Source organism: Perca fluviatilis, chromosome 8 (genome assembly GCF_010015445.1).
Source record: "Perca fluviatilis chromosome 8, GENO_Pfluv_1.0, whole genome shotgun sequence".
Classification (NCBI taxonomy): domain Eukaryota; kingdom Metazoa; phylum Chordata; class Actinopteri; order Perciformes; family Percidae; genus Perca; species Perca fluviatilis.
The window spans coordinates 13,745,550-13,763,022 of NC_053119.1; the positions used below are offsets into that span (position 1 = coordinate 13,745,550).

Below are 17,473 nucleotides of genomic sequence, written 5' to 3' on the forward strand. Positions count from 1 at the left end.
CGGTGGCGGCTCAACTGGTTATGGTGGCGGCTCAACTGGTGCTGGCGGAGGTGGCGGCTCAACTGGTGCTGGCGGCGGTGGCGGCTCAACTGGTTATGGGGGCGGTAGCGACTCAACTGGTGCTGGCGGCGGTGGCGGCTCAACTGGTTATGGTGGCGGATCAACTGGTGCTGGCGGCTCAACTGGTGCTGGCGGCGGTGGCGGCTCAACTGGTTATGGCGGCGGTGGCGGCTCAACTGGTTATGGTGGCGGATCAACGCTGGGGCGGCTCAACTGGTGCTGGCGGCGGTGGCGGCTCAACTGGTTATGGCGGCGGATCAACTGGTGCTGGCGGCGGTGGAGGCTCAACTGATGCTGGCGGCGGTGGCGGCTCAACTGGTTATGGCGGAGGCTCAGCTGGTGCTGGCGGCTCAACTGGTTATGGAGGCGATTCAACTGGTGCTGTCGGCGGTGGCGGCTCAACTGGTGCTGGCGGAGGATCAACTGGTGCTGGCGGCGGTGGCAGCTCAACTGCTTATGGCGGCGGCTCAGCTGATGCTGGCGGCTCAACTGGTTATGGAGGCGATTCAACTGGTGCTGGCGGCTCAACTGGTTATGGTGGCGGCTCAACTGGTTATGGTGGCGGCTCAACTGGTTATGGCGGCGGCTCATCTGGTGCTGGCGGCGGTGGCGGCTCAACTGGTTATGGCGGCGGCTCAGCTGGTGCTGGTGGCGGCTCAACTGGTTATGGCGGCGGTGGTGGCTCAACTGGTTATGGCGGCGGCTCAGCTGGTGCTGGCGGCGGTGGCGGCTCAACTGGTTATGGCAGCGGTGGCGACTCAACTGGTGCTGGTGGCAGTGGCGGCTCAACTGGTGCTGGCGGCGGTGGTGGCTCAACTGGTTATGGTAGCGGTGGCGACTCAACTGGTGCTGGTGGCAGTGGCGGCTCAACTGGTTATGGCGGCGGCTCAACTGGTGCTGGTGGCGGTGGCGGCTCAACTGGTTATGGTAGCGGTGGCGACTCAGCTGGTGCTGGTGCTGGTGCTGGTGGCGGTGGCGGCTCAACTGGTTATGGCGGGGGCACTAAGACTAATCCTTGGAGAAAGGGTCGAGATGTTTCCCAAAGCGAAAGTTTGTTAAAAAAAATTCATTGTCTAAAGCATGTGATATTATATGATGAAAATTGAACAGTCAACACATTATATTACACGAGTTGATATTATGTTGCCACTATCAGAAGTTGGTACTGTATGTGTGCCTGTGTTGTAAGACAACCACAATGGTGCATGCTGTGACACATGTCTTCTGTCTTTCTTCCTTAGGGTTCGAATGGGAAGGTGATGTCATGCTGGGTCCCATCCATATTAGAGAAAAGAAAAAACATAATTAAAGAGTAAGAAAAATGAAAGTATAACTTGCTTTACAGTGCCCTCTGTGTTATGCTAAATGTTACATAATGAATTACATCTGGATGGAAATAAAAAATGCAATTGTGTGATAGGCTTGTGTCATTCATTGGATAGAACCATTACAGGAAAGGCAAACGTTTTCCTCTTTTTCTTTTAAGCTGTACACTGACCATATAGTGATTAACTAGAGGAATGGTAAGGCTCCTTATTAGTAAACATCATAAAGTTACAAAATCAATTGAATAAATAAGAAAATCAGTTGTTGTTTGTATAACTTAGTGAATCCTGTTAAATGTAAGGGGCAATACAATTGCAATTGTTCTGTCAGCTTTTCAGCGAGTGAGTGGACATTTACCGCCCCCGTGTGGCACAGGTGGTAAACTGCAGTTTAGCCATATACACTTCAGCACCACAGCATTAAACAGCTCCACACTGCGCCTGCTCAATACCGCATAATACTTCCTAAAGTCTGAGTTGTGATTCACTGATTGTCAATATATAATCAGTGATAAATACAAATGGAGGAAAACTGTAACCTTCAGCCTCTGATCGTCTTAAACCGAAGCCAATCTCAATTCAAAATATACCTAGCATATATGTATATGTGTTTTTCTCTAAAAGACACAGTGTTTTCTGGGGAAAACAAGTATTAAGATGTTTGTATGGCTTATTATAGTGATTCTATCTACAAAAGTTATATATTTGAGATAGCCTACATGCCAGGTTAAATTGCATGCTCAATGTAAAAATATGGATTGTATGTGATTAGACCTTCCATAATACCCTACATGGAATTGTATTAGGCCATGTGTATTACTATTTTCATAATAAATCAAATAGATACACACTGCACAGTGGCCTGTATTGTGTTAAATAGCCTATACATACCGGCGTATGTGCACAGTGACACTAAAACAGTCCCCAATATGTTTTGTATCTTACCTGTGCATTTTTTGGCACTTTGTAGCCTTTCTTTGCCCTGAGAATTTGTCAGTTCATGTTTGCCATTGCATATGTCATGCTTTCTGCCTTTGCTCATAGGTCTATCGTTTGTTGGTTAATTTTCTGTAGCACTGTGTTCTCCTGCTGGCAGTAGGCCTACTTTCTCTTTTCTGTCTCAAGTTGACTGCCACAAGCGGGATGGAGGACAAATCAACAAAAGCTAAACAATAAACCATAATCCATTTTACCAACAGGGGCTTGAATAATAGGCCATTGAAACGCAAGTCTTTTCCGGGGAACCCCTGGATCCCCCCCAACCCCAAGGACCTCTCTAGTGGTGCTCGGACCTATAATTTGGAAAGCACGTTTGCTCTGTCTGCCTATTTCCCTATGTCAGTGTAAACACTTTACGAAAATAGTTTTTCTACGCCACTGTTTTTTTTTTCTGCTTATCGAGCCTGCAGGCTCAAGCTGTGCCTGCATCCACTCAGGACAGCCTACTTATACGGTATCGGCACTGACGTTATATCGTCTCTGCTCAACACCCCCTCCTCCTCTGTCTCTGCCTGTCTCCGCACTGCTGGCCCCTATCCGTTGTGTGTCACAGGCAGCATCACAGCAGCAGACATTTGGCGAGGAAAAACACGGACTGCGGTCACATACTGCGCGCTTATGCTTCGCGCGGACGTATCGGGGGGGAACAGGATTGTATATTAATTTTCGCGGCGTTGTGCACTGTCTCCGAAGAGCATTTCTTCCTTTGACACCCCCTCCCATCTGCTTGTGTGGATGGTTGACTGCGGATTTGATGGTGCTGAGCAGGCTCGTCTGATTGAAGGCTTGCGACCAGGGGGGGCATCTGTGGGGCCGCAGGGAGAGAAACCTCTGTCCACGGCTGCGTCTGTCCTCTGCCCTGTGATTGTGAATGGACTGCGCTCCCCTCCGTGATTTTCTGCAGTCGCTCTGAGTCATTTGTGGAAGAAGATGGCGGACAGGGCTGAGATGTTTTCCCTATCCACTTTCCATTCCTTGTCTCCTCCTGGCTGCAGGTAAGAGCTACACAGAGCGACAGTGTGGGGGGTGATGGGGGACGATGCTCACGGTTGATGAGTGGAGGAAATGACACTCACGGTGATAAACATATGTATCCGTTTTGTTTTGATGACTGCAATAAAACACATTCCCTACCACGAGTTGTAGATATTTTGAATAACCTGCCGGCCTGCTGCTGCCTCCCTGCGATAGGTGCTGCAGCTAAACAGGGCCGGTTGTTTGTGTTGTGGAGCTGATACTTTCATTAAAGACAACTATTTTAAGACAACTTGTATTATTCTCCGTGTGTGAAGGTGAGCAAATGGTAAATTAGATGACAAATGATTGATCTTAAGCTGTCGCGACATTGGCACATGCCTTGCGCATTCTCTGTGTGAGGCCCACGCCCTGTTGAGTCCAACCCAGGCAAGGGCATGTTGCTGAACAATGATTTACGGAAGTCCACTGATATTGACATTGTTTCAAACGTCTCTAATGTGACCTCTGCGACACACAATATGACAAATCTGCTTGCGTTTTCTTCTCGCCTAAACACAATTGTGAGTGGGATTCTACTGGCTGGTAGAGATCAATAACTTTTGCAGAATTAGTGACACAGTATTCTCTCCAAGGTTGTCCATGTTAGGTTAAACGACATGGCATGGGGTTTCTTTAATTGTTTTTTGGATGTAACTTAGGCCTGGTAAGATGTGGAGTAATGAAACACTTTGGGATTTGGATAGAATTGTGTGGAGGCTGCTGCAATATTCACATCTGCTTATGCCTTGAGGCAGATTGGAAAATGTTCCAGAAACATGATATATTTCATTGTATTTCTAATTTCATTACCATATGCAATAATGTCACCCCTACTACTGCTGACATAAGGCCTTCTTCTCTGTTACCAAATACAGTAGAAGAAATCCTATTAACAACAAAAACAATTATTTGTAAAATGTTGTGAATGTCTATTGTTACATTTTAGTTTGTAAAAGTATGCATTTGATGTTGCTTAGAGCACTTCTTTGCACATATGCATATAGTGCCACAATGTTTCATTGCCCCTGTGTCTGCCTTGTCCATGTCCAATGGCCTTACAGAATGCAATCACATTAGCAAGCCAGGTCCCAATGGATTTTATATCCACAACATGCACTCATGTGGGATTTAGTTGTAGCTTCATCTCATGGCTGGATCATATCAGATCAATAGGCCTTTGTTTTACAGGACTACAAATGACCTTAGTTCAGAGCATAGAGCCAAACCTTGGCCATTGCATCAATAATAGCGTTGGTGAACAGCTAAAGCGAACTAGTCATAATTAATCTTTTATTTATTAGAGGAATTGGGATAACTCTTTTCTTTATGCAGTCTTTTCGCCAGCTGATACAGTATATTGTGTTACTGACTTTTTAGTTTACTTCTCAGTGCTCAGAAATAAAGCCAGGTTTACAGATGACATGTAAAGAGCAGCTGCTTGCATCACTATATTAAAGGAGAACTCCGGGCAATTTTTACATTAATCTTGATATGTGAGTACAGTCGATAGCAAAAAAAATTAACAGAATCGGTTCTAGCAAACTGGAGTTGCTGCAGCTAATGCCCATACTACGGTGGCCGGGAAGTGCAATGCAACATTACAAAGAATGAAACACTTTTACAAAGCTCGAGACAAATTTACATTTTGGAAAACAAATTTACATTTTGGAAAACAAATTTATATTTTGGAAAACAAAATAACATTTTAGAAAACAAATTTACATTTTGGAAAACAAAATAACATTTTCGAAAACAAATTTACGTTTTAGAAAACAAATTTACATTTTGGAAAACAAAATAACATTTTGGAAAACAAAATAACATTTTCGAAAACAAATTTACGTTTTAGAAAACAAATTTACATTTTGGAAAACAAAATAACATTTTAGAAAACAAATTTACATTTTCGAAAACAAATTTACATTTTAGAAAACAAATTTACATTTTAGAAAACAAATTAACAAGATGCAAAACACTTTTACCAGTCCCGAAACAAATTTACAAATGACAGATTCTTCACGGAAAGGGAATGTACCACATACCGGAAGTGATGAGGTGTTGTTGGTGAGCGCAGTCAATTTGTGTTGTTGTGAGTGAGTATATGGCGTGAATGAAGTTTATGGTGACTTTACGTGGTGGTCGGTGTTTGGAGTTTTTATATGACGCGGACCTGACGGAAACATTGGAAAAACAGGGAACGTATCAGCGGCCGGCCGGATCGGTTGACAGCAGGGGGCAGCTGAGTCCGTCTGCAGCTGCAGGACCTGGAGCTCACTGCCCATTCCTGGGAGCCAAAACCGACACCACGCAGCTGGAGACCCAGGCCGTATTGCTGGGCCCGCTGGAGGGAAGGGAAGCCCGGGAGAATCAGATCCAGGACTAAACGGAGCGGACTGTCACAGCCTGCTGAAGTTTAAATCACAGGTTTCCTAAAGGGAGTCTGGCGGGACTCGGACTGTGGACGACGAAACACGACTTAAAGTCTCGTTAAATAAATAAATACATGCAGAAATAAATGAATCATTAGTGGGGGAGTGAGCCTGGACATTTCAGTCTGTTTAAACTTCACTTTGAAGCAGAACCTCTTAGTTCAGAAGGGTGAAGTTTCCGTTTGTACTCATATCTGTGAACTGATTATAATAAATATTCTTTGTATTAACACATTAATTAGTCTCTTTGTCTTTTTGTTTAAAAAAACAAGAACATCGCATGAGATTTTGACGATTTATAGTGATTTTATTTCCGTTAGACCTTTGCCTACATTGACGCTGATGCATTAAGGGCCGGCCCATAGACAGTATATAAGGCAGTGCCTCCTCCTGTTCCAAGATGGCGGCTCTATTGACGCATTCGATCCATAAGCTGTCGGTAGTCAAGGCGACATGTATACAAAACCTCATCACTTCCGGTATGTGGTACATTCCCTTTCCGTGAAGAATCTGTCATTTGTAAATTTGTTTCGGGACTGGTAAAAGTGTTTTGCATCTTGTTAATTTGTTTTCGAAAATGTAAATTTGTTTTCTAAAATGTTATTTTGTTTTCCAAAATGTAAATTTGTTTTCTAAAATGTAAATTTGTTTTCGAAAATGTTATTTTGTTTTCCAAAATGTAAATTTGTTTTCTAAAATGTTATTTTGTTTTCCAAAATGTAAATTTGTTTTCCAAAATGTTATTTTGTTTTCCAAAATGTAAATTTGTTTTCCAAAATGTTATTTTGTTTTCCAAAATGTAAATTTGTTTTCCAAAATGTAAAAGTGTTTCATTCTTTGTAATGTTGCATTGCACTTCCCGGCCACCGTACCATACCTCCCATTTAGCTAAAACAGCAGTTTTGGGGGCATATACTAAAGAGTGCCTTTGTGCCTCTTAACAGACACAAAATGCAATTAAAATGTCTGTGCAACATGAACAGGGCAGTCTGTGTTCAGCCAGGCTTCTGCAATAATGATCACGCAGCAGTTCCGTGTGTATTTGTAGCTCATCTACTGTGTGTGACATCGATCTGGCGTTGGTGAGTAGGAGTCTTTGCAGTGGCGATCTGTTTGGTAGTTTTCTTAGCCGGGCTAGCTGGCCTGACCGGCCTCCTTGCTTCAGCTTCCTCCCCGCCTTCCTCGCCTGCCACGACCGACAACAATCCAACGAGCGCTCATTGGTCTGGTGGATGTCCTCCAGAGGACCAGTCATGCCTTCGTGGCAAAAAATTTTAGTTTTAGTTTTATTTCCCCCTCAAAAATAGGTAATTGAGCACTATACCACTATATGACCATATCAGTGACTATGTAACTACATGGAAACGGACCAAATTATGTCTGTGGCTTGCACAGTGATAGCAGAGAAGGCTAACTGTAGTATCACGCTGAAATCCCGTGGGAATTCAGTTGTAGCAGGAATAGGTAAACAGTAGTGTGCAGGTCGGAGCATAGTGTGTGAAGAGTGAAGATCGGAGGTGAATAAGCTTGGAGTAAGTATGACTGCCCTCTGGAGGACATAGCCAGAACAGTGGGTGCTCGGTGGATTGTTGTCGGGCTGCGGCAGGCGACGAAGGCAGGGAGAAGCAAGGATGCCAGGCGGGCCTGCTAGCCCGGCTAAGGGAACTATCACACAGATCGCCAATGCCAAGCCTCCTACTCACCAACGCCAGATCGATCACACACAAAATGGATGCGCTACAACTACACACGGAACTGCTGCGTGTTGATTATCACCGAAGCCTGGCTGAATAAACTGACGGCCAGACGGCAGCTAGCAGGGCGAGCTAGCTACCGGCAGGATGTCTGAGTTGAAAAGGCATCTTGTTGTCACGTAAGGCCCCTGTTCATGTTGCACAGACATTTAAATTTTATTTTGTGTCTGTTAAGAGGCACAAAGGCACTCTTTAGATCATGCCCCCACAACTAACGTTTTAGCTAAGTTGGAGCTCTACATGTAGCTGCAGCAGCTCTGTTTTACTAGCACCGGTTTGGCTCATTTTTTTTTTTCTATCGACTGTACTAGCATATTTATAGCGATCAAGATTAATGTAGAAATTGGCCGGAGTTCTCCTTTAAGGGTTGAAACTGTTCTGTTACACTTGATTGTTTTGAATAATGTCAACATTCAAGAGTACACAAATTATGCCTATTTGTTTAGCTATGAATCATGATTTCTGTCTGTGAATACCAATAATTCACTTGATGAAATATTAGCATTTGGAGCATAAGGAGATGAAATGTCCAGATTTGTTTTCTGAAAGTATATTATTCATTTAGTAATGGGTTTGTGTGTGTGTGTGTGTGTGTGTGTGTGTGTGTGTGTGTGTGTGTGTGTGTGTGTGTGTGTGTGTGTGTGTGTGTGTGTGTGTTTTCCTTCCAGTATGTTTATGTTGTGTCTATGTGTTTGTGTGTCTAACTGATTCATGGGTGAAGCCACCAGTGGTGTGATGGTGTGGTATAGTAATCTCCCTTACATAACCTTAACACTGTTTCCAATGGGCAACATAATCCGTAAGTGAGCCCATCTTTCTCTCCTGAGTACCAGAAATGTATGACAGACTATAATTTCTCCTGGCCTCTCAGTCTTTCCACTGAAAAAAAACAACCTTAAAAGGTACATATCAGCTGCATATCAGGTGCACTTTTCAATTGATGTAACCTCTAATTTGTGTTGTTAAGATATGTGAGTGTACTCATTTACAACATAAAATGAGGGACATGGTTTCATATGGTGAAGTTACGTAATCAATACTTCATTTTTCCATCAAGGCTTTATCTTACAGATACACTATATTTATGTAGAAAAGAACTCCATCCAGGTATGCCATGATTAAAGTAAATAAACCCCTGTTGTGATTTGCTGAAACCTAAAACTAATGTGCTGATCTATCAAAATGTGGGACTTATAGCATACCAATGACCCATACTTTAGAATTCATTGATTACATTTTGTGAAAGGATTTGCTGAGGCAGCAGTCTTAATGCAGACTGGTGGGAGGTCATTTTTGGGGGAGTTAGGCTGTATGTGGGAGGGTTGGGTTTGGAAAGCAGGTTCCATTTTAGATCTGGTTTCAAGATGGTTTAATGTGTTTAGCTTCAACAAATCACCTACTGACTATTTATGATCTCTTGTATTTTTTATGTAAAAATGTATTCATAACATTTATTTTTTCAAATAAATTGTGGAGCTTAAAATGGATGAAAGCTAAATATAAATGGATTCAACTAGACTGTATATGATTAGTCAATTTGTCAGTTAGTTGATCAACTCAAAATATATCAGCAATTGTTTAGATAATTGATTAATCAAGTCATTTTTGAAGCAAAATGGAAATAATTCACTGGTAACAGCGTCTCAAATGTGAGTATTTCCTGGTTTTCATAGTATTCCACGACAATAAATCGATTTTATTTAGAATGTCACCTGTTGATCAGACAGAACAAGAAATTTGAAGACATTGCCTTGAGCTCTGGGAAACTGGTATGGACGTGTTTCACTTCTTTCTGAGTAACCAAAGAATCAAGAAAATAATCGGCAGATTAATCAATAATGACAATAATCTTTAGTTGCAGCCCTAGATTCAGCAAAGGATTTGAAAGGGTTTTTGATTTGATAAGATCATTTGATTCCAGATTCAGATTTGATATAATTCTGTCAAACCCCAGTTGAATTCCATCATAGTACATCTGTATTTTAAAACAACCCCTACTACACCCCACCCCCATCCATCTCCCTGCGAATTTCATATGTTTAGCAGTCGATGTTCCACTTTTGCCTTCCGACTCTTTGAAGGCTGTTTGAGAGGGCAGAGGGGGGAAGTGAGTGGTGGGTATGGTTACCATGGGGTAAGAGGCTTAACTCAAACACAGATTCATTTTAGCTTAGGCGTTCCATCTCTGCCTCCCCCATGCTGTCATCCATATCTCATCTCTCTCTCCCTCTCTCTCACACTCTGTGTACAACCAACACTTGGCATGTTTTTACATGTCAATCTTTGCAGCGGCTTGTTGCTACAGCTGTGTTTTTCCAGTCATCATATTTAAGCAGTCAATGTGACTTGTTTTCCATCAGTATGACGCCAGTGAATGTTTTTATCAGCATAATTTGCTTTACATCGGATGACTTCATCAATCCCAAATACAGACAAATCAACATGAAATCATCTGCTCTGAGATGCATCATGTCCGCCTTTGGTTCAAAGATGGCGTTAGCATCAGGTTTGGATCTGACACAGACAACAGAGAGTGCCTCATTAGGTTAAATGTATGACTCATGTGTGTGTTTGCGTGTGGGTGTGTCTCTACATTACTGATGGTGGGTGAAAAGCCTGGGAAATTGATCGCGTTAACGAGTCAGAAGCAGCCACAGCAAATGTCCTTGGCTTTTCAAGATGATGATGTCACCGTGGAGCAGGTGCTGATGGTTGAAAGGCAGCTTAATTACATACGACACCCCATCCCCCTCCCCATTTGTATCTGTATCTATTTTAATATTTTAATTTAATATTAGTTTTCTCAGATTCTTATTTTTGTCTCATTTCATTTTTTTACTGTGGACATCCATTCTACTGTACTGTTTTTACATATATACAACTTTATAGGCATTTGTATTTGTTTTCATTGGAGTCACTAGGTTTATTTAAGGAGTAGCTATACCATATCAGGTTTAGCTATGGAAGTAATGAATACCTTTTTTTTTGAATGGTCAATAAAACATCAGAAAATAGTCCATCGCTATTATGTAGACTCCAAGGTGACATCTTCCAATGTCTTGTTATGTCCGACAAAGAGTCCTAAACCCCAAAAGACTCAATTTACTATAATAATGCAAATAATCACATTTAATAAACTCAACCTATCAAATGTTGGACTTTATTGCTTGAAAAATTACTTCAACAATTAATCAATTATTTTTAAAAAATTAAAGTGTGTAGCTGCTCAGTGAGACAGTTGAGATCTTATTTTCAGACAAAAAAGGACACCTTATGCATGAACATGCAGTCAGCGTGTATATAGAATTAGACAAGCAAAGATGACATCGTGCTGGTTTGACAATTTCTGGTACGGACTTGACAGGATCAGAGGTGGCAGAGAATAGCTGTTAGTACAAATGTGGGCTGGAGAGATTGTTTGAGAAGGGCAGGAAGAAAATGAAGAGAAGGAGCTGAAGACACACAGAGGTGGTTGCAAAACCTCAGCAGTGCCAGTGAATCTGGGTGTGCCATTGCAGCAACCCAACTGGTATCAGTGAATGGTCATTTTGTGCTTGCACTTGTTTTCTTGGATTCTCATTTTGCACAGTATATCACAATTCAGATTAGGTTTGAGACTGATGTGATGTAGGCCTTATTTGTATGAAGAGTGGTATAGTTATAATTCCCCTCCAGATTCAAACCATAATTATTTAGAATGATCACAAGCAGGGGTGGACTGAAAGCAAGCGGAGTCACAGTGCGCTGTCGGATAAGCAGCGAGTGGTACACAACATGGTGTGACAGTAACTGCATGCTCACTTGGATGCTGTCTAAACACCAAAGCAGGAACATGGACATGTAATGTCAACACTGCAATGGTGGCTGCATCTCACTATGTGATATAGATTCTGAAATCGAAATAATGCAGAATACTTTTTTAGCAAGTGACATAAAACATACAAGGTGAAGTTTGTCTACGCATGCATATGAGGTGTACCTGTTCGCTGATTATCCAGAGTAACAGACAATATTTGCGGTTACGGTTGAATTTTGTAATTGTACATTTTCAATGCTATAAGCACTATAAAGCAGCAGAGAGACAGATCAAACCTAGGCAAATCAAACTATCTGCATGGCCGGACCATTTAATGTGCTATACAGTATGTGTAAATTAATCATTACCACATCCATTTTGGGACATTAGTGTACTTAGTTTGAAAACAAGACCATCACAAACAGCATTAGAAGCCTGGAGTTGCAGTTGGTCAGATTTCACAGGAAATCGTTTGTTTGTTGTCTCCATGAAAAATTGCTTTGTGCCATGACGCAAACAAAGATTTTGATTTGTCTAGTGCAGTTATACCTTTTGAATTCAACATTTCTACTTGACTAGCTACAGGCTTCTCATTGCCCTCCCTCCTTGTCCACCTCAACTATTCCAACCCTTCATCCAGAAACAGAACACAGGACTTTGTTCCACCTATATGGTGGTGACAGCTGGCTTGGATACAACTGCACTGTTGTGGTGTTTTTCCATTGTGAATCACACACACACACACACACACACACACACACACACACACACACACACACACACACACACACACACACACACACACACACACACACACACACACATACATCTACACATACAGCTTCCCTGAAGACGTTGATAGGTGAAGAGCTCATTGGTGACCTTATGTGACCATGTGGAATAGTCTTGATGCTCCAGTCACAAACCTACAAACCACACCCAAGGTTCATACCATTTTCATATCTGATGATGAATGGTAATAAATAATATGTTGTCTCACAATGTCTGGCACCGCTAATATGCAATAATGCAATAGCACCAGTGTCATAAGGCAAGTTACATGTAAATCCACTATTATACGCTATATAATCAATTTTACTAAGATAACAACAAACTGTCTTATCCGTCTCATAAATAACATTTATCTTGATTTAATATCATTTGATGTGGAGCAAACACAAGTGCTCAGAAGAAAAGAGCATGCATATGTGCATTTGCTGGACACACGCACACACACACACACACACACACACACACACACACACACACACAAACAGACTCAAGGTTAATTATTAAGGTGGGAAACCCTTATTATGTCCCTCAGTCTCATTTAGAAAAATGAAATATCAAAACACTTGCAGTGAGCATTTTAAATTTATTCTGCTTGAGGATGATGCAATTTTATGGACACATTTTTCCGTTTTTAATATTCAAATCCAATTGAATCTACCAATTTGAGGATGTACAATAAATGTAGAACAATATTATTTGACAATATATGTGTTTGAGTGGACACAGACTTTTAAATCTTATCTGATTAGGTTTATGGTCAGGTTAGGTTACACTGACGACAGTTAGACAGCTGATGCAAAGCCGACTTGGTTGTTGGTGCGGTCATAGACAGAGTAGTACTCTCTGAGGAACACGTCTCCAAAGATCCACAGGGGCTGGCCATTCTGAGAGGGCAGGTAGGTGGGGTTGATGTTCACTGAACAGAACTGGTATCCATTCTGGTTTTGCTAAATGTGGAGACAGGTGATTTGAAATGTTTATAACATTGCACGCACACCCACAAATCATTCAATGTGACATGCACATAAAGGGACACATACACAAATTACACTCTGCATGCATGTAAAAAACGTACCTGTTCGATGTAAGCAGAAGGAGGCAGAGGGAAGGCAGTTCCGCTGATAACAAAGCTGAGAGTTGGCAGGTTGTTGATTTGGCTGCAGTCCACCATGTACTGGAGACAACAAAGAGACACTGTTAAGAATGATAGAAACGCAGACCAAAACAAACTGGCCCAATTTGTATATAGTTTAATTTCATTCCTGCTTTTCCACTTTTGAATGGTATGGTATGGTAAGGTATGTTTTGGGACCTTCACCTCAACTGCTCATTATGACTTTTAAATAAATGCAGCCTGCAGACAAAGCTGGATCTTTATGGGCAATAATAATGATGGCTAACTTTCATACTACTTCTCTGTAGGAGCGTCTGTCTGTCTCTCAATTTGTCTTACCATTCCATATTGACTCTGTTGAGCTCCAATGGCCTGCATGATGTTACCCATAAACTGGCTTGGGGCGGTCAGCGATGAGGTTCCAGTGTCCACAATGGACTGGCAGCCCTGAGAGCACCAGCTGGTCTCTTGGCCATTGATCTGGAATCTGCAAGGCACCACACATGCCAAAGATTTTCATGCAGTCATATTAGGACACAAAATGAATCACTCATCTAGGAAGCTATACTATACAGAAATACAGAAGAGCGTTTGATTTTTCACGTTGATGAAATGTTGAAAAGCACTGACCCTTGAACGCCGATCTGCCAGTAGGTCTCAGAGGTGACAGGGGTCCAGTAGATCTGGCCCTGGTACATGCTGTTGTCCACTCCTCCAAAAGAGAGCTCACTGCCCTGCTGCCCTCCCCTAAACCAGACAAAAAAACAAAACTTAGTTGCAAGGTCTCCATGTGGATATACAGTCTTATTTCAGGCAGTACAGTATGTCCTATATGTGATGATGCATGTTTTACACTACTCAGTAGATCTATTGTGTCACCTGGACAGGTAGAAAGCAAATAAGTCGTCATTCAGCAGGTCTTGAGAAATCATGTTGTCCATGACAGGAGTCTGTCCTCCAGCTGAGATGCCTGGATAGGCCAGGCCGAGGATGCCATCAAACTTGGCAGCCAGAAAGGGGTTACTAGGCTCCTGTGTGCTCAGACCGATCTCCTGGTTTGTGACCACAATGCCGCCTACCTATGAGTCCAAAACCAACCAATACAATGAGTAAGATGCCAATTCATAGACTGTATTTATACGTGTTCAAGCTTCAGTCTAGACAGCAACGTCAAGAAATGAATTGGGTAAACCTCTGTTGATTCTATAAATCATTTCAATGATTCTGCTAGTTCTACATTTTTGTAGTTTTGAAAGTATTTTGTGTATAAAAATTATATTCCTTTTCTTTTCACTAATTCAACACTTTACATAAATTGTCGGCTGCACTGATCTTTGAAAATGTCTGCTTTCTGGTAGTACTCCAGTCTAGCGTTTTATTTAACTGATGTACTTGGTTTGAATGATTTGTTTTGACTCACATTGACAGTGTCATATCCCAGCTGTCCATAGAGGCTTCCAGCTCCATAGGGTAGGTAGACACTCTGTCCATTGGCAGAGAAGGTAGACGACTGCTGGGGGTCGAACTTTGTGTGTGCGTCTGCAAATGGCATAGAGTGGGATTTTCTCTGAAGCCCTTTCCACAAACATGTCCTCATGCCTTGCAAAGCCTTTTGACATACTGATAATTCATTTGCTTATGGAAATCATGAGCTGAATATGAACTAACACAGTGTCTGACGTTTCCCAAAAACCGAATATGCTTAGTGACATGCCTGTAATTACACTAGAACTCTAAATCCCATGTATGTACAATATGTAATCTCTTGACTAGCTCTGCATGCTTGGCCTATATCAGCTTTAAGTCCTCTGAAGAAGTTCTTCACATGCAAACATGTTCTATGAGAGTGTGACAGATGAGGGATTTTGTAGTAAAAAGCCTGTTGGTTTGTACTCACTGCAGGCCTGAGTGTTACAGTAGGTGGAGTCCACCCACAGGTTGGAAGAGCCGGTGTCAAACAGCACTTGGAGGGACTGGGGGGGTGTTCCAATACTGATGGCGCCAAAGTAGGTGGTCTGTGCAACACATTGGTTGAAGGAAAAGAACGGGAGGAACAGAATAAAAGATAGTACAAACCAATCAGTCAGTCAATGCTTTCATCAAAATGCTGTGCTGCAGTGTGTAAAAGTGCCGTTAGGATTTCTTACATCAGCGTAGTTATTGATGTACATGCTGGCAGAGCCGGCGAACTGTTCGGGGTAGTACTTGAGAGCCGGATCCTGGTAAGGTATCTTGATCCCTTTCTCTCCCAGGGTCTCACGCATGGATTTGTGCTTCTGCAGAGGGATCCTGAGGAAGTAGGAAGCAAAAACTATGACTTTCACTTTAAATCACTTTAGCAGTAAGCCTTCAAAAGTATGATTTTGCTCTCTGTTTTTTTTTTTTTTTATCACAAAAGAGGCACAGAATTGAGAAATACAAAGAGATAGTTTTCCTTACTTTACTTTAAGTCCCTCTGCGAGCACCACAAAGACCAAAACAGCAACAAGACACTTCATGATCCCTCCTGTACACACAGCACTCCTGGATGGATACAACTCTGCTTGAATCTGAACAGGCTTTATATACACATGTTTAGGATCATATCAGCCAGACTGTTATCAAAACTTCAGTCATATCAGTTCAGACAAAGTGACCCTTAGAGCCTTTATCTTTAAAGCTACATACTTAATTTACACATTAAACCTCCTGCGTTAGCCACACTCCACAAACACAGCCAAAAACCTCTTAATTAAACATATTTAAAACAAGGAAGTTATTCATCTGGGCACATCCAATGGAATAATATAGTGTCACCATTAAATAACTCATATGGGTATTTAAATTTGGCACTTTAAGTTCAGTAAGCCTACGTACTTAACTTTTTTCTGTTGTCCCGTGATCCAAAACGTATAGCATAGATAAATATTGCTTGTTTTACAAGAATTACAAATTGTAGAAATAAGTTTTTAATCTAAAAAATATACATGACGAAGTATGATGAATATGTCTTTTCTTCTTGTCTTTTAAGAAGTTGGTGCTGAGTACTGAGCTATGACTTTGAGTTTGGATTATTAATTATCTCTAGCATTTTGTAATAAGAGCTTTCTGTTGTTTTCCCTGAAAATGTTCTGCATGCTGTTGGAAATCCTCAAGTTGTAGCATTAGTACAATTGTATCCAATTAAATACACATATCAACACCAAGGTCAAGTCTAATTGTGGAACTGTAACTTTCCGCAAATGAAAAATGAATGTGTTTTATCAAGGCTTCAGTATCAGTAGCACCCTAACCACACAGTTTTATCGAAACCTTTCGTGCCATTCAGCTTATCATAACATTTAATATTGTTTACTTTTGATAGCTTTTTTATATCATACGCTTAAGGGCATGAAGTTAAGATGAAAATGTGTTTATGCAATTTATTTTTGCTTTTTGTGCTTTGACTGAACTATAGTAATGGACCAAAGGCTTATAACAAGCAACGTTCATTTCATATAAGTTTAATTGCATTCTCAATAACCTCAAAACCCCCTTTTTGCCCTTTAATATATCCACCATGCTTAGTCTGTTATGTCAGTAGAGCTTGCTGTACATTAAAGCAAACCATTAGCATTGGGACACTCTGATTACAATGACTTTTTCATGACCCTCTTTGTTATACTTTTAGGTGCATCAGCACGTCCTCGTTTTCTCCAAGGGACCAATATTTGGGATACTATATGACTGTGTGATGTAAGCTCACCTCCATACGTAATATGTGGAGTGCCCTTTTCTTAGTAGGAAAGCTGCAATGCAGCATTTCTTACAACACAAAGCAAGCTAACTGCTGTAGAACTTTGAGCCTGCTGAAATTAATGGGGCAAAGATGAGATAGAGTCTAATCAAGAAAACTTGCAATGCCACAGCTCATTACAAATACATCACTTCCCTGCGGTAGTGTGCTGTTGCTGTACATACTCTGTTTATAACATCCACAGCTCATATGACATAATCCAACCAACTTAATGTGAAATTTAATTGTTATACTGTATGTGTTGCTGTTGTCATTCCACACCACTGAAATGTGTCACACTTTGTTAGTGTGGATTTTTAAGGAAAAGAAGGTAGAGGACGTGGGTGTGTGCTGCCTGTGTCCAGTATATGTGACTGAGACCCAGATAGACAGTGACAGGCCATGAGTTAGAACAGGTTTCCCCTAGAGCAGG

General features: G+C 41.6%; 3 protein-coding genes across 4 annotated transcripts in view; 2 read left to right on the forward strand and 1 right to left on the reverse strand.

Moving 5' to 3' along the window:
• LOC120563652 (glycine-rich cell wall structural protein 1.8-like) overlaps positions 1-1,461 on the forward strand; it is a 5,387-nt gene extending 3,926 nt beyond the window's left edge. The window contains 3 exon segments of the mRNA XM_039807984.1: positions 1-88; positions 90-1,110; positions 1,302-1,461. The exon segment at positions 1-88 is cut by the window's left edge and continues 525 nt beyond it. Of these exon segments, the coding sequence (XP_039663918.1) occupies positions 1-88; positions 90-1,110; positions 1,302-1,369 (1,177 nt within the window). The 3' untranslated portion in view covers positions 1,370-1,461.
• A 1,386-nt stretch (positions 1,462-2,847) lies between these two features.
• Positions 2,848-17,473, forward strand: part of mapk8ip2 (mitogen-activated protein kinase 8 interacting protein 2) — a 33,219-nt gene continuing 18,593 nt past the window's right edge. Inside the window, exon 1 of one of the 2 annotated variants that reach the window (XM_039808548.1) lies at positions 2,848-3,379. In XM_039808548.1, the coding sequence (XP_039664482.1) occupies positions 3,315-3,379 (65 nt within the window). In that variant the 5' untranslated portion in view covers positions 2,848-3,314. The remainder of the gene's footprint in view (positions 3,380-17,473) is intronic. The other variant, XM_039808547.1, reaches the window with a different exon arrangement.
• Positions 12,741-15,784, reverse strand: LOC120563982 (gastricsin-like). Its single transcript, XM_039808551.1, has 9 exons — positions 15,726-15,784; positions 15,434-15,575; positions 15,184-15,301; positions 14,707-14,825; positions 14,166-14,365; positions 13,917-14,033; positions 13,626-13,773; positions 13,248-13,346; positions 12,741-13,119 (listed from the first exon to the last, which is right to left on the reverse strand). Exons 1-9 carry the CDS (start codon positions 15,782-15,784, stop codon positions 12,955-12,957), a joined length of 1,167 nt encoding a protein of 388 aa, XP_039664485.1. The 3' UTR covers positions 12,741-12,954.